The sequence below is a fragment of the Oryzias latipes genome, chromosome 16 (assembly GCF_053564925.1).
Source record: "Oryzias latipes strain Hd-rR chromosome 16, Olatipes_Hd-rR_3.1".
Taxonomy (NCBI): Eukaryota; Metazoa; Chordata; class Actinopteri; order Beloniformes; family Adrianichthyidae; genus Oryzias; species Oryzias latipes.
Genome location: NC_136252.1, coordinates 24,749,268 through 24,776,328, shown reverse-complemented (window position 1 = coordinate 24,776,328; position 27,061 = coordinate 24,749,268). Strand labels below are relative to the sequence as shown.

At 39.9% G+C, this 27,061-nt stretch overlaps 2 protein-coding genes across 11 annotated transcripts; both read right to left on the bottom strand.

Annotated features, from left to right (window-relative positions):
• Positions 1-222: 222 nt before the first annotated feature.
• lipeb (lipase, hormone-sensitive b) lies at positions 223-23,506 on the bottom strand. 10 transcript variants are annotated; one of them, XM_020710276.3, is made up of 16 exons: positions 23,333-23,506; positions 22,916-22,943; positions 21,047-21,087; positions 18,492-18,733; positions 15,035-15,319; positions 14,454-14,544; positions 14,048-14,074; positions 13,383-13,528; positions 12,954-13,139; positions 12,437-12,589; positions 9,116-9,260; positions 8,180-8,407; positions 7,102-7,302; positions 5,800-5,978; positions 4,779-5,045; positions 223-4,071 (listed from the first exon to the last, which is right to left on the bottom strand). In XM_020710276.3, the coding sequence occupies exons 1-16, from the start codon at positions 23,421-23,423 to the stop codon at positions 3,670-3,672; spliced, it is 2,712 nt and encodes a 903-aa protein (XP_020565935.1). In that variant the 5' UTR covers positions 23,424-23,506; the 3' UTR covers positions 223-3,669. The 10 variants fall into 10 exon arrangements, with proteins under 10 accessions (XP_020565935.1, XP_078789718.1, XP_020565936.1 ...); XM_078933592.1 differs by having other exon boundaries at positions 22,916-22,952; positions 23,333-23,492; XM_020710277.3 differs by lacking the exon at positions 14,048-14,074.
• Positions 23,507-24,392: 886 nt separating this feature from the next.
• On the bottom strand, positions 24,393-26,521 carry cd79a (CD79a molecule, immunoglobulin-associated alpha). The gene is made up of 5 exons (XM_004078238.5): positions 26,350-26,521; positions 25,671-25,988; positions 25,043-25,158; positions 24,801-24,863; positions 24,393-24,667 (listed from the first exon to the last, which is right to left on the bottom strand). The coding sequence occupies exons 1-5, from the start codon at positions 26,387-26,389 to the stop codon at positions 24,542-24,544; spliced, it is 663 nt and encodes a 220-aa protein (XP_004078286.1). The 5' UTR covers positions 26,390-26,521; the 3' UTR covers positions 24,393-24,541.
• Positions 26,522-27,061: the final 540 nt, after the last annotated feature.

Below are 27,061 nucleotides of genomic sequence, written 5' to 3'. Positions count from 1 at the left end.
AATTAATAGTTTTATACAATTTGTCCAAAATCTGAGCAAACTGACAGGCTGGCAACATCTTGCTATGGATTAGAAACAACATTATCTCTTTTAAGTGTAATTGTCCAGAATTATACCTCGTCTAACCAATACAATCCTGAAAGGCCAAAAATGCGGTAATGCTAACAAGTTTTCTTTACTTTAAAATGGTTATTTCCATGAGATTGAAGACGAAAGCAGGACTTATGGTAGAGTATGTTTATTTAAATAAAATCCAAAGAAAACTTGGTGCATCAGATATGTTGTTTTTTTTCGGCAACCGGCAAAGTAAATGAGTCTACCAACAATTTCTGCAAGAATACATTCTTATTCACGTTTGCACTTATGGTGTTTTCAACAAAGGAACATTTTAAAAACATGGAGTATACAAGTTTACAGTATGGCTTACTCTCTCTCCAACGTTTGCATGTACAGGTTATCACTGAGCGGCACTTTCAATGAAAGCAGCACACGTGAAACAGCAAGGTCAGCATCTGCTGTGAGAACATCCATGTTTTTGGTTCTTTCAAACTTAAGACTCCCAACTATGAGGTTTTTGTTTTTTTAAAATGAAATATTTTAGATTAAAATACTGCAGCGTGTGCACCATGCAGTAGGGTTGCCTTTCTTTAATATTCTGTAAAGTGTTTTTAAAACATGTTTGGATCAACAATAAACAGCACTTTTAACAGAAAAGCTAAAGTGGGTTGAGTTTATTGCATAAATACTTGATCAAGCTCAAATAAAGCTATTTTGTGCACGTGAATAGAGAACATTTCATTCACGTTTCCTCAAACGCGTAACAGAGCATCATCTGCTTAATGACTCACAGCCACTGCCATGTTTCTTCTTCACCTCAAGTGTGTCGTCTGTCCACTGGCAGCCATTCGGCTCTCCACATGCGTCATTGAACCCCACAAAAAGGATTTGGTTATTTCTTCCTCTGAATTCCATCTTTCTGGACAAAGTAATTAGTGAATGCTGTTAATTTGGCAGTGTCTGAACAGCGCACGTGCACACGGGGAAGAAAAACCATGCTAACGTGTAATCTGTTTAGTAGACATGCTGCCACGCTTTAGAGGCGGAGTCTTGGAAGCACCGCTGGACTGAAATGACATTTAAGTTGAAGTGAAAACATTACTCAATCTAGAAACTCTATATGTGCACAAGAGCTTTTTTCCTTCAGCAGCATAACTTTTAAACATACAAGTTCTATGAAATAGCAACAGTGAAACCATTCACTGTATAAAAGACCTGGACTGAGTGAGGCCCCCCTGCTGGTGTTCCAAACAGGAAGTACCCACTGGCTCCAAGACGCCAAAATCCTTCAATAGAGAAATAAACTATAACTCGGTCAATGTTTTTGTCAGAGAAACCATTCTTGATTCGCAGATTTTGTGTAGCCCGCTTTCAAGTGGTAGGGGTTTAGTCCCAACAAGCTTACTTCTGATTGGTGAGAGTGGTTGCCATATTGACAAAAATGGCGCCTGAATTGCCTTCCTTTTGTAGGAACTGGAAGTAATTCATGTTCTATGGGTGACGTCTCACGCGCTCAGTCCAGTTCTCATATACAGTCAATGAGTCAAATCTACACTAAAATACTTATTTCAGCTCAAACTTGTCAACATTTGAAAACACAGTTTCTGCATTCAATGACAAAAACACTACATAAGTACAAAAGGGTAAAAATGAAAAAAAAAACTCTTAAGTGGTCACAGGATGATTGACAGGTCAACAGGAGTGTTTCATACAAAAGCCAGCATGTTTCATAGTTTAAAAAAAAAAAAAGTTGACCAGCTTGCTTTGCAGTCCATCATCTGCAGTGGTGTAGCATATCCACAGTACATAATAGGCAATGCTTGAATACATAAGCTGTTGCTCCTCTAATGTAAAGTGCGGTTTGTGCTTTTTTTGCTTCACAAAGGCGCTATGAGTTTACACACACACACACTCGATGTGACCCACAAACAATGACGTGGAATACAAACTTGACCCTAAAATAAACTTGCACTGCCTAACAAACCAAGTGCAGCAGAAGTGCACGGTTGGCACATACGGCTGTTGAAGTGAGATCACGCATCCGACCAGTCTAAGTCACAGCTTGAACTTCCTTTTCCTCTTTTTTTCACCCCCAAAAACAGACTAAAAATATAGCAGTAAGTTCGTGACTCTGACAGAACACTTTGGTCTAATCCTGAAGCATGACTGCTGTTCAAATCCTGCTTCTACAGGGGCGGAATTTTGCTCTCCAGGGTGTCAGCTAAATCCTATTCACACAGCTTCTCTGCAGATCTGGCAACCCTAGCTGTTACCAGGCAGGGCAACGGACAGAGCCAGCGTCGCTGGCAACTATATTTAGTTGGACCTCATGTATGGACTGAAGGACATGGTTAAAGTGCTTTGATGGCAACAAGCTCAGACTGCCCTCCACTGATGCAAAGGCAGGGAAAAAAAACGGTAGCACCCAAATGTGGTAGAATGGAGGGTTTACGACTTTGCTCGACACTACCTGGATTACAAGAAATAAAGGTGGTGGTGGTGGTGGTGGGGGGGTGTGAGTGAGACAACAGAAATCCCAAGGCTGAAGGAAAGTGATTCCTTCACGAGGGCAAAGCAACACCAGGATGGATGTGACAGATGTGAGGAAATCAGTGCAGTGGAGTCTGAAATGCGTATTGCTAGCAGAGCTTTCCTCTCCTCCTCTTTGTCATTTTCCTGCTTTCACTCTTGACATATTAAAAGTTGACAACTTGCAAGGTAAAAAAAATGAACGCATCTTGGCTAATAAACACTCCTCCAGTTGATATTGCAAGAGGCATAATAAGGCAAAGGTGAGAACAGAGTGTTTTTTTGGATATTTACATACTTCTGGTAAATATTAAAGAAAAAAAAGGTTAGGAATTAAAGCCGACATCAAAAGAGGTAAATAAACATCGAGACCAGACAGAAAAAGTTAGAGTATATAAAGCTTGTGCTTGACAAAAGACAGAAATCATTAAAAAAAGAAAATCACAATGATTAATGTGATATTTCTGCATAGTTCACAAAATGATTCAAACTGTGTCAGCTTTCTAAAGAAAAAAAAAGGGAATGGAACCCGTCAGTCTGGAAACTTCCACCCTAAACTTTTCCACTGGAGGGAAAAGTTAGCATCCACGGAGAACACGATCTGGAGTTATTAAGTGGGATTCAGGCGGATCCCTAAAGAACAAGTGGCCATTTTGATGTAGAGAACTCCACACGGGAGCATATAGTGTGTGTGCCCCCCCCATCATCTGATTAGAGACGCTTGGATGTGAATAAGTGGTTGGGAACGTTCTGCTGGAGATTCCACTGCTGAACAACAAGGAGAATCTTTGCAGCCGGTGAGTCAGTGCTGGTTTCTGATCCAAGCGTCTTCTTAAAAAGTCTGTTTTTTTTGGGGGGGGACGACGACATGAGGTGCATGACAAGAGGCTGGTGCTGTGCAACAGAGGAAGAGAACATTTTTTTTTTTTTTTTTTTGCCTTTCAAACAAAACCCCTTTGGTTTCCAGGATGTCGTCTTCCTCTCTCATTAATGCTAACTTCAGTCTGACTTTCATTTACTCTTCCTCTCTCTCTCTCCCCCTTGGGTGACATAAGGTCACTTTTTTTTTTAATCCAACTTTATTTAAGCACCAACGCCCCCAGCGTCAGTGTTATTCTGAGCCGTCACAGAAACTGAGTCCTCCCCCACAGCCGATTTAGCCTCTCTGCCCACAGCGGGCTCCTCTTCCTCGATGGAGCCCACAAGAAGAGAACCACGTTCGCCAGAAGGAGCCGACACACCCCTATCGGTCCGTTCCAGCTTGCGGTGCTTGCGGGGCTCGGGGGGCGTGTCCTGCAAAAACACGGCGCGAATCCGCTCCACGCAAACATTGGCAGCCTCCTTGGTCTCCTTGGAGAGCTGCGATAGGCTGAGGAAGCCGTGGGGGAGGTCATCCACCACGCATAAAGTGACAGGCTGGTCTACGCTCCTCAGACGCTTGGCAAACATCACGGAGTCATCCAGCATGGGGTCCAACGCACACGCCTGCAATGAGGAAAAACTGGTGAAGAATAGTGAAAGCAAATTCCCTTCAGACACGACAAGAATCTTAATTGAGAGGAGAAGAAAAGAAAGCAGCACTCGTCTTTCTTTCCAGACTGGCTGACTAACAAAAAGAAATCCTTCCAACATTCTCCATTTTCATGGTTTCCACCTCTCAAAGGAAGGCGTGGGCTGTCACCTCTCCTCACCCGTTAACACGGAAAATCTCTAGAGATCAATTTTGAGGAGACTTTGCTTTTCCTCTCAAACTCTAATGTGCTGTGGGGGATCGTTTGTTTGAATCTACAAAAGGATCCTGTTTTTGATCAGTTCTGCCTCAGTCTCCATGTAAAACACTCAGAGTGACGCCAAATGATTAGCTTAACCTACTTTTATTTAGAACTTGACCAAATCCATGCGTCATTTTCTTTCATTTCAGCTTTTAATGTAAGAACTTTACTGTTTTATTACTTAAAATGACAGCCTATTTCAATATAAACCCCTAAATGTGTACATTTTGTTTGTCATAACCGGTTACAACTGGCTGTGGAAAAATAAGAACCCAGCGTTTAATAGAGTCACGTGGAATCTTCTATGAAATACATGCAGATCTAAAATCTCAGTATTCAGGCAGGGATGCTGGGCTCCACTGGTGACACTGTGTTTGTCAGAAGCCTCTTCTAAAAGCTGAAGCTCGTGCGCCCTCTTACCACGATGTGTATGGGTGGCAGTCCCTTCAGCATGCTGTCAGGAGCCAGCAGAGGTGAGCAGAAAGGATCTTTGAACACCGGAGAACTCTGCAACTTCATTTCAGCAAACTGATCCGAGCGCAGAGGCTCGAATCCCAAAGGAAACTCCCTGGGGTGCTGCAGCTCTATTCCCTCCTCTGCAGCAGGAGGCGGTATTGCCACTGAGGACAGGTCGCGGGAGATATTGGGGTCCGTTTCTTTGAAGAGGAAGAAGCTTACATCTTCTATCTAAACACGGGGGGAAAAAAATAGACAAATATCAATATTTAAGGCATACAAGGTTTTCCTGCAAGCTCGCTTGCGTCTGCATGCATCCACTTCACATGATGAGAGAAAACTGTTCAGAAATTCTCTGTAAAAGCAAAAAAAAAGTCTAAGCAAAAGTGAGGAAAACTTATATTTTGAGCAGAGTAATCCTGATTTCTTGAAGGAGAACCAAAACTAATTTCTTAAAACTCTTCGCGACTTTTCCCACAAGCTAGGAAAATATCCGATTTGCATGTGAGAAGACGAAGGAGGAGATAATCTGCGACGCCTTGCCAGGGCCCACACAGCCCAAAAGTTTGGATTTCCTGTAAGCATTTTACAGCCTAATCCGTTTGTGAGGGATGGCTGAAATAATCTCAGTATGGTTCAAAGTCAAACATGCGCATTGCTGAAAGGCAGATAGATAGCATCATGCGATAGGGGACCCAAAATATCTCTGTGCTAGAAAAATGTTTAACCTCTTAAAAAAGGCAACAGCTGTACAGCAGATCTCTTTGATGTAAGCTGTGTGACACCAGAGATAAAGTGATCGTACGGAATGAGGCAAGTGAGATTTCATGATACAATCACATGTTAAATTCACACATCGGCTCCCAGCTCACTGCAGACTTAAGCAACAGCTCCTGCTCTTTTAAACAGTCTCAACACCCTCTGGATGAGAATGCCGGCTGATAAGAAGTCAATCTAAATGCAAACAAGAACAAACGTGACATACGGTGTGCGCGGAGACCGGCGGCGCTCCGGGAACACAGCTGCTGGGAGGCCTCAAGTCCTGGCAAGTCTTGCTTTTAACAGACAGCTTCCTGTTGGGAAGCGCCGCCGGTTCTGGGAGCACAGGAGGGTCGGCGTGAGGAGATGAGATGGACACCTCGGAGACGCTCTTCCTTACTGTATCTAGAAAACAAAATGAAGAAAAGGAAAACATTTGTTTAAAAAAAGAAAAAGAAAATAGGCAATGGGAGCACCAGATTGCCAGCATTTTGAGGTTTAGTGCTCGTGCACCAGCTGGTTTTTAACCCTAGAAAACTCAAAAACCATCTGATTTCCCACAGCCAGACTTTATGGGTGCTTCTCCGTATTTGCAGGCGTCTCTGGTCCCCCTGCAAATACGGGGGGAATACTGTCCTGCTCTCACATCTGCAAACATCACGCTATAGTAATTCCTCTGTTACTTCATCAAACTGCCTAATGAGTGGCCGACAGCCAACGGGACAGTTTCTGCAACACATTCAAGTTTTTGAAAACCAAAATAAAACTAAGTCACAGAGTCACTCATCTCGTTTCCTTATGTTTGTCCTCTGGTCGACAGCCAGCAGTTAAAAGCCTAAAATGCAAATTACAAATCAGAAGAGAGAAGAGGTGGGTGGAAGTAACTGAAAAAAAATAAAATAATAAAAGTACCATCAGCTGCACGCCCCGAGCTGTCAAAACAGAACTGCAAAGATAGAAGCTGGTCTCACCGAGTTCTGTTGATCCCCCCTTATATTTAATGAGCCATCTCAGCCCTGTGATGGTCTTGACAATAGACGCCCACCTGTGGTACTTTGATGAGATTGAGCTCACAGTTGAGAAACGGTCACCCATTCTAACGAAGGGAACTGACAGAACTGAAAGGAGGAGGGCAACACAAGGAGAGGCAATAGCCAAAATCCAAACCAGTGACCTCCACACGGGCAATCAATGAGAACGCTGAAATTACACCAAAAAAAACCTATTCAATGTGGAAAGTGACAAACATGATCTAGAAATCGTTTGATAATGGTTTACCTCCTATTTGCCACAACTCCAAGCATGAACTGGAAATTCACACCCCTCCCTAGAAGCTTATTTTTTTAATCACGGAAAAGGGATCAAAGGAGGGAAAAAGGATTACACACATACCTTTCGGTTGTAGCCTCGGCACACAGAAGGGATCAAAGACCGATTTGAAAGGAAACTTTGAAACAGGAAAGCCACCCACATCTTTGTCTAATGTTCCCACTTCACAGCACTCCCTCGCACTCGCACAAATACACACCAGCGACACGCGTGTCGGTGGTATCTGGGGGCGTCTCTGGAGCTGTGCTGGGGGCGGCCGAGCCTCTGTTGGAATCCAGCAGGGAATGGATCCAGTTGGAGGCTCCCTGCCGGAAATCTCGCAGGAACAGCGCCGTATCTCTTTTCACCAGGCTCAGCGTGCTCACTCTTTCTACCTGCTTCTCCGTCTGAGGCTCGCTGCCTGCAGAAAGCATTCACAAGCAATAAATAAAAAAGAAAAACAACGGCGACAAAAAAAGAAACACAATAAAGTAGGCAGAAATGAGTTGCAATGAAAAAGATGGAAAAGTGACAATAGAAACATAAAAAAACAATCTCACAGGCGGGGTTCCAGTAAGTGCTTTTGTTCACTTATTAAGAGCAGACACGACACAGACAACAGCCGTTTCTCTCAACACCTCCACATTCCTGCAAAGCTTTTCCCATGTACAGCAAAAACTCATCTAAGAGAACTGAGCCTCATGTGCACTTTGTCATCAATGTTGGCACTTTTTGGAGAAAACACCACAAAATGTGGACAAAGAGTTGGAGAGAAGGGATCTGAATACTGCTGCATTAAATAAAGCCATTTTCTTCAAAAATAATAAGAAGGCTTATATCGTGAGTTATCTTTGCTGTCTGAAGTATCCATTTAAAAAGTAGATTTTGAGGAGACTTTGCTTGTTTTGTTTATGTTTTAATAGATTGTTTTGTTTGTGTTTTACACACTGTATCCACTAAAATCCATTAAGAAAACAGCTGTGCACAAGAGTTTATGAATAATGTAAATGATAAAATAAAGAAATTCATTTAGTACATGATCCTCCAGTTTAATGCATATCTATTTAATACAAATCTGGCAAGTAGGTTCATTTATTTAGGGCATTTTCAAGCATGAATTGTTTAAGCAAATCAAGAAAAAACACTATAAAATATGATATTTTTTTAAATTAAAAGAAAAAACTTGTATTAAAAGTTTTATAAACAAAAATAGCAGTCTCCAATATTACTGAATAACCTGATTAACTGGAAGGAAAAGCAACAAACTAAAACACACACACAGACACAAAGCCTTATACCTGCGTAGGCACTGAGACACCTGGAGAGCACACTGAGTGGCAGCAGGGGATCCATAAGCGTAAGCAGACGGGAGGGGGATGCGTAGGCTGTGAGCAGGGTGGCTGGATAGGCCGCCACAACGCCGTCTGGCATCCGAACACCAAAGGCAGCGGCACGCATACACGTCGTCACACACAAATTGCCTCCTGCACTGTCACCAGCCAAGCACACTTTTTCTCCAGTCCATCCTAGAGAGATAAATAAAATAAAATAAAATAAAAAAGACAACAGAAATATAGGTCGAGAGGAAAAAAGAAAAAGCTATACAAGATAAAAAAGCCTTTTGTCTTGGTTTGCATTATGTAACTGCTAATAATAGTTGCCTCTTAGCTGGAATTTTGACATTAGTCATCAAAACTCTGCTGTACTTTTCAGATACATCTCAAAGAAAACACATTCCCTCTAACTTGTGTCGGAATTATTGGGCATTCCCATATTTATGTTTGATTGATTAATAGATTGATTTTCAAAAAACGCGATAAACAAAAAGTGATCAAAGAAGAAGTGTGTAGAAGAAAACTCATCAATTCCCACCATCAGTCTAACTATATTTGATGCAAACATTTTGACATGTTAAACACAGAATTATTCACATATAGACAAAAATTCAAAAGAACCACAACCTCCCCCCACGGACAGAAATGCACATACTAGAAAAGCTAAGAAACTAATTCACTGAAGTACTCTCCAGTCTTGTTTTCTTAAATTTGCTCTCATTAAACAAGAGAAAGAAAAGATTACAGTTGAGGGTAGAGATGTTTTTTCTTTAGGATAGGAACCAAAAGAAGGCTCAAAAGTGGCACCAACAGCTGTTTCCTCTCAATGTATTCCCTGTATTTTCCCTTGTGAACCTGGTAGAACTGGTGTAGAGCTAAGAGTGTGAAGTGTGTGTGTACCAAGTAAGTGGTGGTTTCTCAAAGCCCAGCAGTAAGCATAGAAACATTCTTCCAGCGCCCGAGGAAAGGGGGCTTCAGGGGCCAGAGAGTAGTCCACGGACAGGATGGGAACACCAAGGTCCTGGGACCAGCTCTTGAGATAGGGCTGCACAGGAGGACAAAGGTAGAAATGGAAAACTACATCCTAAATGCGCACAAATAAAGACTTTAGGGTGAAGTTATTACATTGCACACATCTTCAAATCAAAAGCTGTCTGCTTTTTCACTTCCCATTGAAAGGAATAGAATGGGAACTGCCCTGACTGTCACCTCCATTTCCTTTCTATTCAAACAGTGATGACATGGACCCACATGTCCAACTTCTCACAGACTGAAAGTGTGATGAGCTCACAAGGACGCTAATGCAAAAATGACTCCCACAATGCCATAGGTAACTGCTGCCACACTCAGGTCAGGTTGTCGGCTTCATTTATGCAACAGCCTTGAAACACACAACTGTCTTTCCTGTTTTATGTCAATGTTTTATACTTTTTGACAAAGCTAAACAGCCAAAGCAGCAGATGTCCTTCAAGTCAATGATTCAGGAAGAACGGGGGGAAAAGAAAGACACCAGCTTTTAACTGTTGTGTCTTTAGGCCAAACCTGTAGAAACTACAAACAACTGAGCATGCATCTTGAGTGTTCCAAAGGTGTGGGTGAGAATATGAAGCTGGTGTTTACACTCAACACAATGAGTGTCAAAGTGCCAGGTAGTCAGTGGGCAGATCTGTCAGTCAGGCGGTGAGTGATAGTTCACAATTATCTGCTGGCATAAAAGAAGCTGAATGCAAAGTCAAATGGCCCAGAGGACAGAAGAGGGGTGTGACAAACTGGGACTTCTTCACATACACACACATTTAAGCGTCCCAATAAATACAAAGAAATGCAATTTTCTGCATATTCTAATGTCCTCCATCATCAGAAAAATACAACAAAAACACAATTTTCCATTGGAGTGAGTCTTAACCTGCAGCTCCTCAGCTCTACTTTCCAGCATTACTGCGTACAGTGGTCCCTCGTTAAAACACGCTGCACCTTTCCATGGCCTCTGATTTTTTTTAGAGTACTTTAGCATGCTTTTTATTTTTTTACCGTGTGGATTGCGTTCTGCATCCTGATTGGCTGTTGACCTTGTCAATCAATCTCCACTGTGCCACCCTGTGCAGAATGAGTTCAGCTTGCACAAATCTTCGATCTCTATCAGATGTTTAGTTTAGTTCTAGAACACTGGATTCATTTTTGAACCAGGGTTTACATTTAAAGAGTTTAAACGACTAAGAAAGTGTGAAAATTTTCCTTTTTTTGTCTGAAAAAAAAATAGTGAGTGAGGGTTTAAAAACCTACAAATATCTAGAATATATCCATTGATAATATAATATATAAAAAAACAGTTAACTACTTAGCAGATTTGACCTATTGCAGTTTCTTCTTAGAATGTAACCCATGATAAACGATGAAACACTGAATTTGATTGAATAAAACCCTTAGCTGTGGAATAAAACCAACAGCAAGCACCATACAGAATAAAGGGACATGTCTAGTTTAGTCCTTGTAGGCTCAGAAGAGACTCAGACATTTTTGGCGGCACCACACAGTGACAAAAAGCCAAGAAAAAAACTGGGTTTGTAAGATATTCAGAAAACAGAGATTTTTCTCTCTGTAGAAGAAGAGATCAGAATGAGAGACAGAGACAGTCTAAGTCTTCCATCATTGTCTGAGGAAGTCTTTTTCTGTTAGGTTGTACCATTCTGTTAATTCAACATGACAGCTCTGTGATTTCTCCTTCTCATCCTAAAGTACCTGCAGCTGCAGATCAAGGGTGTTCGTGTCCTTTATGGTTTCACAGAGCTTTGACTTGGAGCTGCAGGCTGCAGACAGCCACAGATGACCAAATCAGCACAGGATAAACAGAGCAAAGACACAAACTTGGTCAAAATAAAGATATATCTAAAGCCAATGAGTATCTAGTCCCTAAATGTTTCCTTCTCAAGCCAAACAGATCGACAAATGTATTATTTTCCATGATAATTAGAAGCAAGCATTTCTATATGAAAAACACAAAGGACAAGCTTTGCTTAGAGATGCAAAACAGAGAAAGCTCAGCAAGGTCCGCTTCTGTTGAGCTTTTAGGCAATAATTAGAAAAATAATGAGATTTACAGCCTCGCTACATGTCACACTATTGACAGGAAGAGACAGACGGGTAACTGCTTTTCCCTTCCGTCATGAACGTCTTTTCAACACTTTAATTATCAGGGGGTGAATTCAAATAAGAAAACACAATTAAAAAGGGCACAAAGGTAAAGAAGGCTGGATTATCCTGGCTTAAATGCTAGAAAACAACATTTGAGCGTAGAGTCTAAAATAAAAGATGCTTTCAACCAGAATCGGTGCACAGCTCTAAACACTATCATTTGGATGTTGGAACGGCCCTTGCACAACGGTTCAAATCCCGGTTTGGGTGAACCGCCAGAAGGAGGTAAGGCAAGAAGGCCCCATCACCCCCTCACCCTGCTGCTGTCTTTCTCCCATCTGCTTTTCTTTGGACTAGGGCTGCACGATGGGAGGAAGACGTGCGATATTAGTGATCAACAATGTGATTCCAATATGACGTGCGTTACATGAACCTCTGACAGAAAAAACAACTGATACATCATTTCCATTTCAGTACAACAGTTTGTTTTTTAATGAAAGTCAACATCTATTGTGCTCCAAATGACTCTTGTCTACATAGGAGACAAGCATCTAACGTAAAAAGGCTCCAGTTGATTGGCCAACGGCATTCAATTGGTCAAAGAGCTTTATTTGAGTTGTTAAGTACCTTAAGCTGACATGAGATGTTTACTCACATTAGAATGTGAGTAAACCTTTAAGGTGACCATTCTTGGCAGTTAATGTTGTTTTTGCGATGCTAAAGCAATATATCAATATATTTATATATTTCTAATGAGAACTTTCCCTGACATTTTAGATATAGTGAATATAATAGAATCTACACTCTTTGTGAACACCTCAGTGTGTTTATCAGCCATTCAGTATCTAGGATCCATCTTGGCACCAAACACTCCAAGGATCTTATCTGAAAGCTCAAAATCACACATTGCTTTCTCACTTTCTTCAGCAGCACTTCCACAACTAATCATTTCATACCAACTAGTGTGTTTAAAAGAATAAATACAAATGCAGACTTTGCTCCCATAGAAAATAAACTTTCCTACTCTAATTTGTGTATTGATCTGAGAAGAAAAGTCAAACTCAATGTTGCAGGAAAGTAGCATGGTACCTCATGTGACTTTGAAGTTTGGGCCACAAAGCCTCCACCATGAAAATGGATCAGGAGGAAGGGAGAAGACGGGAGGCGCTTGGTCTTTAGCCCCAGGGACAGAGAGATAGCCCCTCCTTCAGAACGGGACATTGACAGCAAAGTTTCACTATCCTGGGAACAAAAAAAAAGGACAAAGACATGAGGAGACATGAGGACAACCAGTAGATAAAGATCCACTGTTGAAAGCGATTTTAGCAGAGCTTCAAAGCATTTACAGGCTCCACCCAAGTCAGCTTTCTCAACCTCTTAAACTGGAAACAGGGTTTCAGCATGTTGGGTGAGCAATTTGAGAAATCCCATTCTCAATGTAAAAGTTCAATCTTTCTGATTGGCTTTTTAAGAGTGTATTTCCCTGGACATTGTGTTTTTCCCCCCAAAACAAACAAACCATAATATATGATCCAAATCAGACAATCATTTGAAATCCACTAAAACGCCTCCAAAGTATGAGTAGAGGTGAATTAAAACGAGGTACCTGTCCTTCACGTAAGTCATAAGAGATGAGTCTCATCTGGATGGGAGCAATGCCGATGTGTGCTGAAGGCGGCGCTATGGTTGCTGATGCTCTATGATTGGCTGCCAAGGGAAGGTCAAAGGCCACTGGGGGCACAGAAAGGGCTCGGTTCACCTTAACTTGTGTTGATGTCATGCTGGCAAGACTCTGGAGGGAAAAGATGGACATGACGACAGGGATCAAAAAGAAAAAAAGATTAAGTTCAATGGAGAAACAAATCATTAAAGAGGGGGGAAAAAACCAATGAATAAAACATAAACCCTGGTGAATAAATTGAATCCTACCCTATTATTGCTAATAGCCTGTAGGGCAAAATGCACTATGACAGAAAGGTACTCTTAGCAGGTATATGTAAAACAGCTGAGAAAGAAGAATTAAGAGTCCACTCACCGACAAGACCTCAGTCTCAGTGATGTTCCAGAAGGTCTTCCAGAAATGAACATCCAGATTCTGAGTGATGCGTTCAAATTCTGTCCCTCTCAGCTCTGGATCGATGGCATATTTTCCTGAGGTAAAGAAAGAGCTGGCAGCAACACCTAGTCAGAGAGCAGGAGATATTCATTAGCATAAAAAACATGGAGAGGACACAGCATGGCCAACAACTAATGTGTATATTTTTAAATAAATAGAGAGAGGAGGGAAGAGTAATGTGCAGTGGCAATAAACAGGGGAACTAATGCAATCATTTACAGAAATCAGGAGGAATGATCATACGGTTGAAGAGGGTAGTAGAGCCCAAGAGATGAAACAAAAAGGACAATTTTGATGGAGAAGGGAAACAAAACCACAGCAAACCGTAAGGTTGTCATCTTCATAGAAAATCTTGCCAAACTAATACTAGGAATATTGAATAGAATGACTCTGCTCTATAGGGAAAATGTCAAATAAAAATATAAAAGAAGAGCCATGCTTTTAAGTAACACAAACCTTAACTTTGACATCATGAATCGCAAATTGCACATACGGTAATCTAATGTAATGAGAGTACTTGGAGCAAAATCTGTTTTGAACACACTACATAAAACTACATCAAAAACAAGTGCACCTGCACTCACCATATGGTGCAATACCGCTTGCGTCCACTGTGGGGCAGTACAGAGTAAAAACAATGAGTTTAATCTTTTTATTCTTTTTTTTAGGCTGTATGTTTATAGCTGCATGTGTAGGAAGAACATGTTTGCATTATATGATTTGCATCTTCCTCTATCAACCCCTTTTCGCAAAATCTAGCATTTGCAAAAAAAAAAACTGAACTATAAGGAGCAGAACACAACCTATCTTTGGGGTTTGCATTAGATGAAAGAGCATCCACAATCAAAACACACACAAATCAAGAAAGGTACACAGTTAGGGGCCAAGGAGGAATGTGGAAGAGGTATGAGGATGGATGAGTACGATCTATGAATGATAACGATGTGGCTCAATCACAGAGGCTACAGCTGCATGTCAGATGATGCTGACCTATTCCTGACTGATGCCGCTTGTAGTTTTCTCCAAATGCAACAAGGCCGATAGCGATGGTCTGCAGGCAGGGTCGAATGGCTGGAGTAAACTGGAGAGAGGAATGAGCAAAAAACACAGAGATGCTTTCAATTATTTAAACAGGAGAAAACAGCTGATTCAAACTGCAATCCTACGGACAAAAAGTGAAACAGATGAAGGGATTTTAAAACACCAAGAGGGTAAGACATAATAAATTAATGAGGAAAAGGGGTTTCATCAGTTTTTCTTTTGCTCTCTTTGGCTTCTGTCCACTTAGACCTCTCGTTAAGATCAAGTGAGATAAGAGGAAATGACTGGGAAAGTCGAGCACTGCCTTCATCCATCAAGCTGCTCTGCTCCTTTTCTCTGTAGAACTGGAAGGCAGAGATTATTTGGATCATTTTTTTGTCCTGGCTTCCTACTCCTCTTCATTAGAATCCTAACCACAAATTTTTGAAAGAACTGACGGCAACTTCATCACAGTGTTTAGCTCAGGTGTGATGCTCATCATTATTCTCACATTTCTCCGTCTAGTAACTGTGGGACACATTTCATTTTACCTGAAAGCCCAAGCAGCGGCCATAAAAGCAGCCTTTGTGCATGGATGCGTACTCCCGAATGAAACTCTCACTCAGTCCACTTTCGTCTTGGAAAAACAGGTTGCCGTGACTGTTGTCATGCAGCATTCGCTGAGCCAGATACAGCAAGGCACGCAGCTGGCACAGCGCACTGCAATAGGCCTCCATTTCCCCAGCGTTATGCGCTGCTCGGAAGAAGATGCTGCGCCGGTTGGCTGCAATGTAGCGCCCCTTGTGGATAATGTGGAGAAGGCAGCAACGCACCACCTACAAATAGAAGAAAAAAAAGGTTGATCTTCTTTTAAAGCAGTGCTTCTCAAATAGTGGGGCGCGCCCCCAGGGGGGGGCACGAAGCGATGCCAGGGGGGGCGCGCGGTGGTGGCGGTTTTAGGCACAGGTTTGTCCGGTGCGCAAATTTAACGTGGGGGCAGCGGTGACAGCGGCTCAGTGCTTGGAAAATAATCTGGTCCACTATTCGGTTCCTATTGTCTGTTCTGTCTGTCCGCGGCTGCGCGAGTGAGAACGAAAGGGGAGGGGTGGTGTGGGCCCTGTCTGCCAGGGGAATCGGGGCACGCGGACCACTGCTACCGCTGCCTGTTGCCCAAGATCACCGCTGCCCTTAGATTCCTAAGCTCATGCTAACAATGTCATTCTTTATGAACTATTGTAGACATTTTGATGACGTGTCTTTATTTTCCATCCATGTTTTCTTTGTCTGCCTGTGGTTTAGTTGGTGTCAGACAGACATAAAGACAGCAGGTAATGCAGGAAAACAGCTGCACTTTTATGAGATCAGAAATAAACAATCCGTCATTTAGGAAAAAAAATCAGCACGTTTTTACCTATTTCTTCAGACTAAAAACGTTAAATATATTGGTGCTGCTGTGTTAATGTTTCAGATCAATTTAGATTTAATATTATTTATTGATTGAATTATTTTTTTCAGCATCAAATGGTTCAGTTGGTCAAAATGTTTCTAGTTTAAATAAGGAATGACAGATTTTTTTTATTTCAGGTACTTTCAGCTTCTTTTCTGTTTTAGACTAGAACAGGGTTTCTGTGGCTAAATAAAGTTAATATTTGTTGAAAGTGGATTTATTTTGCTTTTTTCTTTTGTTAGTGTTAAAAGATACAATTTTAGGTATACAAATTTTATAGATACTGACCTGATGTATTGTCACCGCGCGAGTGTGTCTGTGTGTGTGTGTGGGGGGGGGGGGGTTATGGGGGGGGGGGGGTCAGGGGGGGCGCGAAACATTTTCTTTTCCTATGGGGGGCCTGGCAAAAAATAATTGAGAAGCACTGTTTTAAAGGAAGAAACACATGAAGTAAAAGATGTTTCCACTCAAAACTTATCTATTTTAAATTAAAAAAGTAGAAACATCTCTGATAATAAGTAGGTTAAGAAGCAAAAACGACTGAAAATAGCAAAAAAATATTTCTTTTTAATTCAAAAACAAATATTTTTAAATCCAGCAGTTTTTTTTCCTCCTGTGCTCTCATTATAGATACATGTCCTCTGGGTGCACTTGTGATTAAGATTAGTGTGGTAAACTTTCAGAAAGAAACCGATTTGTGGTTGCAACGCCTTAATCTGGGCTACCGACAAAACGCACGGCTTCACCGGGGTGTTGCAGATTACCCACAGCAGTCTTACAAGGATGAAAAGGATTAGAAATGTGGAAATCAAGGGGCAAGAAAACAGAGCAGCACTCGTTCGCTGCTAAACTCCTTAGGTTGTGGTGAGCTGCACCAATTTAAGAGTAATGCTCATCAATACCCACACTAGATAACACCCTGTAGATACGGCAGGGATGGGAAACTCTGCCGCTGTGGAACAAAACTAAGACATTGACAGTGTAAAAATCTATCTTTCAAGCTCAAAGTACTGACCTTGAAATGTTAACTCGAAGGTCGACAAGTAAAATCTCTCCAAAGAAACATTCACAATACTGTGATATAGTGGATGCTTTATTTTTCAAGCAGTAACCAGCATTAAATGTGATTATGAATTAAAGAGTGTTATTTTTTTCTTTTTTGAGCCAAGACACACTTCATCCTTGCCAAAAATCCGGCGGCACACCAGCATACAAAAATTATAAAAGGAGAAACTCTATAGTCTGTATTGATGGACAGTCCCTCCACAATCTCACATGCATTTTTGTGATAATTGTGGCATAAAAAGCTGGAAGTTGCAGCTGATTTTTTTAAAGCTGTAATAAAAGTTAAGTTAGTTTTCAGTAATAATTTTCAACTAAATTATTTGAAATTTTAACCTGGTGGTAGTTTTTTTCCTTTCAGTTTATCAACATGCATTTTTATTTAACCTTACAAAAAAACAAATATATTCTTTCTAAATAGTGATTTATTTTTTAAATATTTTTTAAATGTTGGTGAAAAGGCAACTGTAATTTTTGGACAATTATATGATCGCAATATGTTTGACAAAATTTACACAAAAAACTAGCATATTTAGGTTTTCTGTAGCTACACAAAAAGTGAACATGTTGACGTTTTTAGTTTTTCTCGTCTTAAAGATAAAGTCTTTGAAAACTTTTACAAAAATATTTTATTTCTCTTTAGAAGATTCAATTGTTTAAATTTAGTTTAATTTTGTCTGTTGGCCATTTCACCTTAATCCTGTTTCTAAAATTGTTATTTCTTCTTCTTAAGTTTAGCATATAAAATAATCCAGACGTTATTAGAAAAGTGTTTCACTTAGAAAGATGACTTGGACCAAACTCTGGGATGTTTGGCTGTTAATAAACACAAACCTGGAAGGAGAACTAAACTGTTGACCTCCGATTTCAACTAGAAGATTTAAAACCTGTCTGATGTGTGTTCGTTGTACACTGAGACACTGCCACTTCCTACTGTCCTATGCATCATGGGAGATGAAGTCCAAAACTGCTGCAGATCGCCGACAGACTCGCTTCTCTGCGCTTCATTGTTTTGTTCACTTTTTCCACGGTCAGACACCGGATCCTGCAGGAAGCTACAACGCTAAAGACGAGCTCTAGCTGGTATTTTTGTTGGAACAGAGAATTTATGAGCAGAATCGGAACAAGGAAGTGAAGACTTTAACCACTTCCGATTGGTCAGACCGATTACGTATGCTTAAGCCTCCAAGATGGATTGGTGGAGACAGTTAAAGGGGCAGGACTTTTCTGAAAACAGAGCCGAAGCTTATCAAAGTGTCTTTAATAGAATCAAATAGACACAAGGAAAACAATTTTTTATGATCTTTCATATTCCTAACCACTGTGTTTTATCAGGGACTGTTTGGATGAACACAGAGCTGATATCCTGGAGATGGTCAATGTTTTTAGATCAGTGAATGGGTAATTTCCCACGGCACACCTGACCATCTCCCACGGCACGCTGGTTGAAAAACACCGACTTAAAAAATCTGAGCTAATAAAAACCTTTCAGTGCTTACCTTAACCAAAGAGCGGTAGCCATTAGCAGGGATGAGTGGATCAAAGTCAAAGTGATGATAAATGGCAGCAAAGCCAGAAATGACAGGTTCCAGGCTGCGAGCATGTTCCTGAATCAGCTTCATAGACTCGACCAATCGCTTTGCTGAGTCGGCCTGCGACACTTTGCCTCCAGCCGAGAAGAACGTGGCATTTTCTTCACACACGCTGTAGAGGGCTGCAAATACCGCCTTGGTGTCCATCACTGACAGCAGATCAAACAGAAGGACAGCAGATGAGACACGGAAAAAAAAGCTCTTTGTAGCGCACAGAGTAAGCACCAATATAAAACATTGTAAAATTTGAAAAAGATGAACACCTCCTCCCTTGGTAATATTATCCTCCTACAAGATCAAATCCAATTAATTTATACTAAAACAAGATTGAATAAATTTAATAAAATGGTTTCTGAAATGAAAGATTAAATGCACAACCAAGGTTTCAGGAGAGGAACAAAGCTGTCCGTGTCTAAAAACAAAGAACGAGTCAAAACCAACAGCTGTAAAGGTCAAGTCATGTGGGATAATGTCAGTTGTATTTAAAAAAAAAAAAGTTGTCTTACTTATAAACTCTAGCAGCTTTCTTATTAAAATATGTCATGCAGACCTTGTAATAAATAAATATAAACCCAGGCTAAGCAGACAAATCCCTCCACATCTGGGCAGACGTGCATGAAACAGGAAGAGAAAGCAGACGCCCTGTGCACACGGTTCACAGCAGGGAGCAAACAGATTAGTCACAAAGTGGGAAAAACATCTAAACACATCTCACATTAAAGTCCCAAAGGGAGTTATAGAGCGGACCAAACACAGCAGAGTGCATTTTTTCCAGTGTTCTCACATCTCTGCCCTCATGTAGAGTAAAGTTCTAGCCCTCTGACCCAGAAGGAGTCAAGTTTTTGTGCTGTGTTCCTACGCCGAGTCACCCGAGACACAAGTTTCCATAGCAGCTGGTACTGACTGTGCTGCGGCACTGTGCACGTCGAGAAACAAAAATAATAAAGGCAAAGTGTGCACACAGATGATGAAATATAAGCAGAATGAGAGGGGGTTATGGGAGGGAGAATGCTTAGAAAACACTGATGTATGTGTTCTTTTACAGACTGAAGTTAACTAGTGTCTTTAAAAGAGGCTTTGGGTTAACATCAGAGAAAAAATATGCAAATGTCCTCTTTGAAAACACAAAACAGTACAGATATTTCTTTTAACCAAAAATCAAGTGATGTTTTAGGGGATAAGAAAAAAGGAAGTGGGATACTGTGTCAAAGGTCATAATAATGCAGAAATGACAAATATCACATTTTGTCTGACATTCAAGATAGAAAACTGGAGTCCATAAAAGTTTGCAATGAGGGTCAAACGCAACTGAAAGAAGATATTTATCATTATGTGTACTGAAGAGGAAAAAAAAAATACATTAAATCAGATTCAAATATAACAGCTGAAATAGAGACTAAAGTTTCCACATCAACCATCAAAACATCTATTTTGCTTTGTTGTTTTTTTGTCACAGCTTTGCCCTGCAGGTTTTCCATCTTTACTGGAACACAACCTATTCATAGTCATCTCACCAAACTCCATAGAAGCTACATTTAGATCATTTCAGTCCATTTTGTAAAACCTGCAGGGTAAGGGCTCCAAAAACCCAGAAATTAGAAATGCCGGTCTTTGTTGAATTTTAAATCAAACTATGAAAACCTTTTTTTTTTTTTAACACACACACATTATTTTTGAGCAGCACAAGACAAAACAAAATCCAACCTTGATAAAGCCAAAATAAATGCAAGCATTCTTGAAATATTGACATGTTTCCATGGCAGTTTGGTGTGGGTTAGTCTACTAGAGATATTCATGTGTGTGAAAGCTTATTATGACTTTAAATTCAAACATTTAAGCACGTACAAATCAGCAAAAGACACTGGAGAATGGAGCATTTCTTGAAAGAATCCTAAGAATGAATCTTAGCAACCTGAGTCAGAAAATTAAAAGAGAAAACCGTAAAAAAAACTTCTCTACAAAAATCAAAACAGCAGGTTTTATAGCTACCCAACACCAGAGAACGTATCAAATGCAAATTGGTATGCAAATGAAAACAGTTAAGCCAGCTGGTCACTCAGCGTGCACTTTTAAACTTAAACCTTTAAAAATATCATGTGAATGACAACTTTACCAATGTGAAGAACAAAAATAATGCAAATCAGCGTTTAAAAACTGTTATCTGTTAAAACCATCAACACAGTCCACTTCAGCCACTAAGGAATGACAACTCCCCTAAAAATGCCTGTCAGCTCACCTTTTCTTAAAGAATGTAATATTTCTCTTTTGTTGCACCACCAAAACTTGTTCACTGAAACCATAAAGCTCCACCTGAACTCTCTGTATTTGAAATTTATGAAGGTGTGAATAAATTATGTGGAAGAAGTAGGAGAAATAACTTTTCAAGGAATGTTTTCTGCAGAGTCCGAGTCACTAACCTGGAGGTGAAACGACAACAACAACAAAAAATTCAAAATGTTTACCAGCATCTGAGTTTAAGTCTTGGTCCAAGTCTGTGTCTCCTCTTCCATGAAAGCAATGAGAGCGTGGAGAAAAAGAGGACAGGTATGAGAGACAGGTGTTCAGGAGGAGTGACGAAGAGAAAGACAACTGTTCTCCGGTTCTCGCTGAGGCTTTCTCGTCTTTAAGATCTTACCTTGTAGTTTCTCCAACAAATTCTATCATAAGTATTTTGGAGAATGTCCTTCCCTTTTTTTTATTTCAGTTAGTCCCTCCCATTTAATAAAAACTGATATTTACAATCAACCCTGACCTGGTTAGCAAAGCTTCTGTGATGAAGAACTGTTCTGTTATTGGTCTTTTTAGCCAGGAGGAGATCCTGACCTTCAACTCATAAACAACAAAAAGAATTCAGGCAAAGGTGGAGCCACAAGGGGGAAATAGTTCAAATTTGAGGTGTTTTTAAATTAATTCGTCTATAAGATCTTAGTTTAAACAAAAAAATTGCATGCAACTGGCTACATTTATAGAATTTATCTATTTTTTACAATTAGGCTTTAAAGGTTTCTTCTTACTTTTGCAGCTATTGACTTAAAAAGTAGAAATTGTTTATTACAAAAGAAAACCCTGTGAATGTTCCCTCAGTGAAAGCCAATACATTTTCTTTACTGCTCAACTATAAAAACGTGATGTTTTTATGTTTTTCGTCTGAAAAGAATCACCCCTGTTTAAACAAGCCTCTTCACAAAACCTGCAATTCTCACATGCAGACTGTGTTTTATAGAGCACCGCTGTTTGTTTAGCGTCCTTGCAGAACTGACGTTACAATTCTGTATCAAACACTTTGATTCAGCTGAACAGAAGAAGAAAAAAAAACACAACCACACAAACACACAAAACAGCTTAAAACAAAGCAAATCCAGAAGATCTACAAACATAAGTACAGAACATTTTTACGGCAAAGCACAGAACCTTACAGAGGACTTTTCCTCTGGTTAATAGAACACATGATTGTTCTGTGGCCTTTTATGAAAGGAAACATGACCTCTCACCCACATCCAGAAATAGACAAACAACAGCAGAACTGAGGAGAGGCGCTTTTCTATTATTTTTGTAACCATTCCCAGATTGAGAGTTGTGTTATAAATGTGTTTTTTTTTTCCCTTTGGTGCTTCATTTTTGATAAATGACATCATGTCACAGTAAGATAAGATGATGAGACAGCATGTAATAAAAGCTGCCCTTTTTTAACGTCCACTATAAAAGCAAAGGTTTTAACAGGGCGATGAACTTCTGTGTGGCACATGTTTTTCATATCTCAGGTGTATGGCTACGTTATGAGATCAAATCACCAACATTTGCTCTGTCATATTACCACAAACTCACAAAACAGGAAACCAGTAACAATTAGACAACACATCCCCACCCTCACAACAAAGCTCAGATCTGTGTGTTGACGCAACGATCTAAAAGATTATTCTAACAACAAACCTTGTTGTAAATAAAGTAAATTAGGAATAACTAAACATTAAATTTAATCTTTTAGGCCTGGTTTTATTACTATGATATGAATAGCAAACCTAAAGAACCCTAGTATGTGAAGGCATTTTTGATTAAATGAGTTACGCAAAAATAAAAAAAAACAAAAGGGATAACATCTATGGCAAGAGATAGAGGTCTTTTCAGGACATTAATTTGCCAAATTGGGTCATCCTAGAACATTATCAATGACGCAAACCACAAAGACGTCAGACACGCGCACAGGTCAACAATGGCAGTATAATGAGTTCAGCACGATGACAAACACCAATCTCCCATTGATAATTTACACTTGCAGATTAAACCTCCTAATCTCAATCTGCCCCTCCCCCTCGTGATGCATGTTCAAGTACCTGCTCAGGAGGGTCCCGTCATCGTCTGCTGTTAAAATTTAAGGAAACAAAGCGTGAATGATTAATGATGAACGCGAAGTGAACATAGGTGCCAGTCTGTCAGGATATGATTTAACTGGCCGGGGGCGCAGCTGTAGACATGACAGAGAGAGTAGGGGCACTACTCTCATAAAACTATGACCTAAACCCGCACTTAGACTCTGACAATACGAGAAAATGTTCACTTTGGGGGGGAGAAAAACAGTCGAGTGTCTAAAATACAGAGACAGTCCGCTAGGATAATTGTAAAGGTATTGCTAACTTTGATGCTAATGTGCAAGCTAGCGGGATGAAACGACGTCAGCAGGAGGGGGGGGGGGGGGGGGGGGGGGACAGCAAGGACGAATTGACACCAAAACAGATTTAAAAAAAACTCACCCACTGGACCCTCCTTGAGTTTAGAAGACCGTCTTCCATTTACACCTCGCTCCAATTTGCCATTCTCTCCACCCTTTTTACTGGACGCCATCTTCTTTGCCTACTGTTTTTACTCGCCGCCTTTCATATATCTCTCTTTCATACCTACCTGGAAGAGTCAAAGTCCCGCCCCCCAGGAAAGTGTCAGCCAATGAGTGATTGCCTGACCGTTCGGGAGCCAATCACGACAGCCGAAAATAGATAAGTATCCGGCATTATTCTGGTTGTTAAACTTTCTGATTTACTGCTGAGCTTTGTTTATCCCATTCACCAGGCTGCAGATTAAAGTGGCTATACTTTTAATGCAATTAGGGGAGTTTTACAGTTTGTTCCTTTTTTTCTCATTCATTTTTCTTGATAAAACAGAAACACAATTTTCTCAGAATTTACTCAATTTAATTAAAAAGAACAAATTAATAATCACGAGCAAGCTACATTTTTTAGAAAAATGTAAGAAATATGTAAAAAAGTAATGAATACAACCATTAAAAGCATACATTATAGCATTACAAAATCAAAGCTTGCTATGTTGCTTTCAGCGTGTAAATAAATTCCCCACAATCCTAAGCAAAAAGCAATATATTCCAGGGTACTACAAGTCTTTTGAAATTATCCATAAAACTTACCTAGCAAACATGACAACATTTAAAAATAGATCAATACTAATTTCAGTTTCTGTGCAGATCATTCAGAAGTGGTCACACTTTTTAAAAATAATTTGTTCACACAGAAATTGTGGAGTTCATTAGATTTGTTATTATTCACATCTTCAAAGATTTCTTCCTAAGATTGGAAAATATAATAATTTGTGTTTTTTAGAAACCCCCCAAAAAAAAAAAACAACGAAAAACTCGGGTTAATTTTTTTATACGATCTATATGTTGCAAACTAAAAATGTTTCAATTTACCTATAGTGTGCTCCCTACGCTGGGATACTTGCTATGCTTTTTCTCAAGTGAATTATCTACATTTTGACAGCCCATTTTTAGAAATCTTTTTTTTTTAATTCATTTAAGTATATAAATTGCTTAGCAAAATACATATATTTGTTAAAATACATGGCATATTTTAAAAAAAAAGTATATATATATATATATGCTGGCAAAAGCTCAATGTGGCTGCTGTGTAATCTCCAAAGGGCCTGGTGGCTTTTTTTCCCTCAACTTTCCTTCAGGGTTTTTCCAGCTGGATTTCTTCCCCCTCTTTGACAGTGGTGCCCACATCCTGGTAATGCCCATATCCCTGGGGACGCTCAATATGGTCATATGCTGTACAACAGTCATCCAAATCTAGCCCCTGAAAACACAAAGACCAAAGGAAATCAAGTAAGGGATTATATGATTTATATGAAATGTGTAGAAAAAGGTTTGGAAAAACATGTTTCAAATTTCTGCTGTGGATTGAATGTGATGAGTAATATGAGGATTACCTGGTAAATGTTTTCTTCCTCCATTTTTTCTTTCTTCATCACCTGTTTATTTTCATGTTTTTTCTGTGAAAAAAACAAAGCACAAAATTGCTAATTGTTTACAGTGTGCAAATTTGCATAGAAGGGATATTTCAGAAATACATGGCTATACATAGCCACGGAGTAGCTGAATTTCTAAAACTTCCACACAGCTCTTTGAAAAACACTGAATATGAAAACGTATCATCATAGGAGTTTCTGACCTTAGACAGAAAGAGGAAGGATGGGCCCACCACACACAGAAACAGGAGGATTCCTTCAGTCATCAGGATAAGGTTTTTGGTGCTTTCACTGAGATTGATCGTTTTTTCCATTGGCACTAGATATTCAGACAGGGTTCAAGTGTCAAACCTAAACAAGCTCATAAAAACTTTCATTTGAGGGAACAAGTGCAAAACTTAAAAAAAAAAAAGTAAATTCAATGCAAAAAAAATTACCGGTACTTCCAATACTTTCAAAACAATTGATCTTAAAGTTATTTGACTTTCTGAACACAAAGAACACTTTCTATAACAAAACAGAGGAGCAAAAGTAAGCATTTCTGTCAAATGAAAGAGTCCAAACTGCCATCTATAACTGAAATGAATATATGGTGTTTGGATCACCTTGAAAAGTTTTGTAATATTTGATCCGGTGTTTTTTTTTTTAGTGAACTATTGGGCAACATTGTGCAACCAGGACCTTCTCATGATGTAACGGTTAGCTGCTCTGCAACATGTATCGACACTGCTTTCCACAAAGCTCTTAGGCCACAGTTAACAGGATTTATGGCTTATGAGTAAGAAGTGCTGAGAGTTCTCTTGATTTCCCTCACCCACCCTGCATACTCACCATAGACCTGCATGTAGGTGCCATGTGTGTGGATGAAGCTCACGTTCAGCCGGCACAGGTACATCCCAGTGTCGTTCAGCTGCACTGACTTGAAGGTCAGAATGCTGCAGTTGTTCTTGATCGGCATTCGAGTGGTCGCTGTCACAAGCTCGGACATGGCAACCTCTTCCACCCTTTCAGAGGCTTTTTTACTCTTGACCCAATGGAAACCTTTATCCCAGTTCTGGAAGCAGCATTTCAGCTCAGCTCTGTCAGAGAGCCGAATCCTCTGAAAGGGCCTGTCCATCCCCAAAACCACCTCAGCTTCAACGATACCACCTGTGGGACAAACCAGTACATCATTTTCAGATGTTATTTGATGGATCTTTAAAACAACTTACAAAAAAAATGTAAAAACAAAGCAAAACTATACAGTCAGAACAAAACTAGAGAAGCAAAAAAGACAGCAGAGCCATCTGCTCAGACAGGAAGTGTGGGTCACTGAAGCAAAACTCAAACTGAATAAAACATTAAACACATTTGGAACAAAAACTGATATGCAGAAGCCTGGAGTCAATTGTTCTTCATGAACATGAATATGAACAATATTTGAATTTAAATGATCCATTTTTTTCAATTTAATCTTATAAAAGGAGGGGAAAAAAACAATTAGAAAAAAAAATTGAAGTAAATGACCTACCCAACATGCTGCAACTGACAAAGAACAAAAACATCGCCATGTTCTCTTTTGGAACAAAATATTTGCTGAAAAAACTCGATAACTTCTTGATCTCCTTAGCCCCTCTTCTCTTTTTGTGATCCCTCGTGATCTTTTCAGCCTCTGTCAGGATTCATGCTTGAAAGATTTTGGACCGCCCCCGTTTTGCAAAAAAAAAAACACTTTCTATCTGAACATACACTTTAAATGTTAGACATGTATTTGGCAACGGAAAAACAAAAACTGAAGTGAAGTGGGACCAACAGTTATGAAGGTTTTTTTAAACCTTTTTAAAACATTTCTAGGTAACCGTAGATCACTGGCAAACAGATTAATGTCACCACTCGTGTAAACAAAAGTGATCAAAATGTGGGAACAGTGAGAGAAAGTCATGGTAAGCAGCAGAGGGGGCCGTTCATAGAACCAGATGTTTCATCAGATATCTCACATGTGAATTTGCATCTTGCCTGTTCATTTGAAAGAGTGAAAAGACCATTTCACTGTGAAAGAGGTTTCCTAACTTGTTTCAGAAAACAACTGACACTATTGAGGTCTCAGTTGGCTTATTTACTTGAATTATAACGCTTTAATAGCAACAAAAAAATTTGCTGGTAGTATTTCTTGCTACAAACACTGGTTTTGATTTTTTAAAATTGTATCAGGATATTATGCAAACCTTCTTGGTAAATGTAAT

Coding starts and splice junctions, on each gene's coding strand:
- lipeb (XM_078933592.1), bottom strand. CDS start 23,423: ATGGCGTCCAGTAAAAAGGGTGGAGAGAATGGCAAATTGGAGCGAGGT. Junction 9,261..12,436: donor AAACTTCAAAGTCACATGAG/GTACCATGCTAC, acceptor CCTCCTGTGCAG/CCCTATCTCAAGAGCTGGTC. Junction 5,979..7,101: donor CACCGACACGCGTGTCGCTG/GTGTGTATTTGT, acceptor TTTGTTTTCTAG/ATACAGTAAGGAAGAGCGTC.
- cd79a (XM_004078238.5), bottom strand. CDS start 26,389: ATGGCGATGTTTTTGTTCTTTGTCAGTTGCAGCATGTTGG. Junction 25,159..25,670: donor CACCTACATGCAGGTCTATG/GTGAGTATGCAG, acceptor CTGAATATCTAG/TGCCAATGGAAAAAACGATC. Junction 24,668..24,800: donor AGGAAGAAAACATTTACCAG/GTAATCCTCATA, acceptor TTGTGTTTTCAG/GGGCTAGATTTGGATGACTG.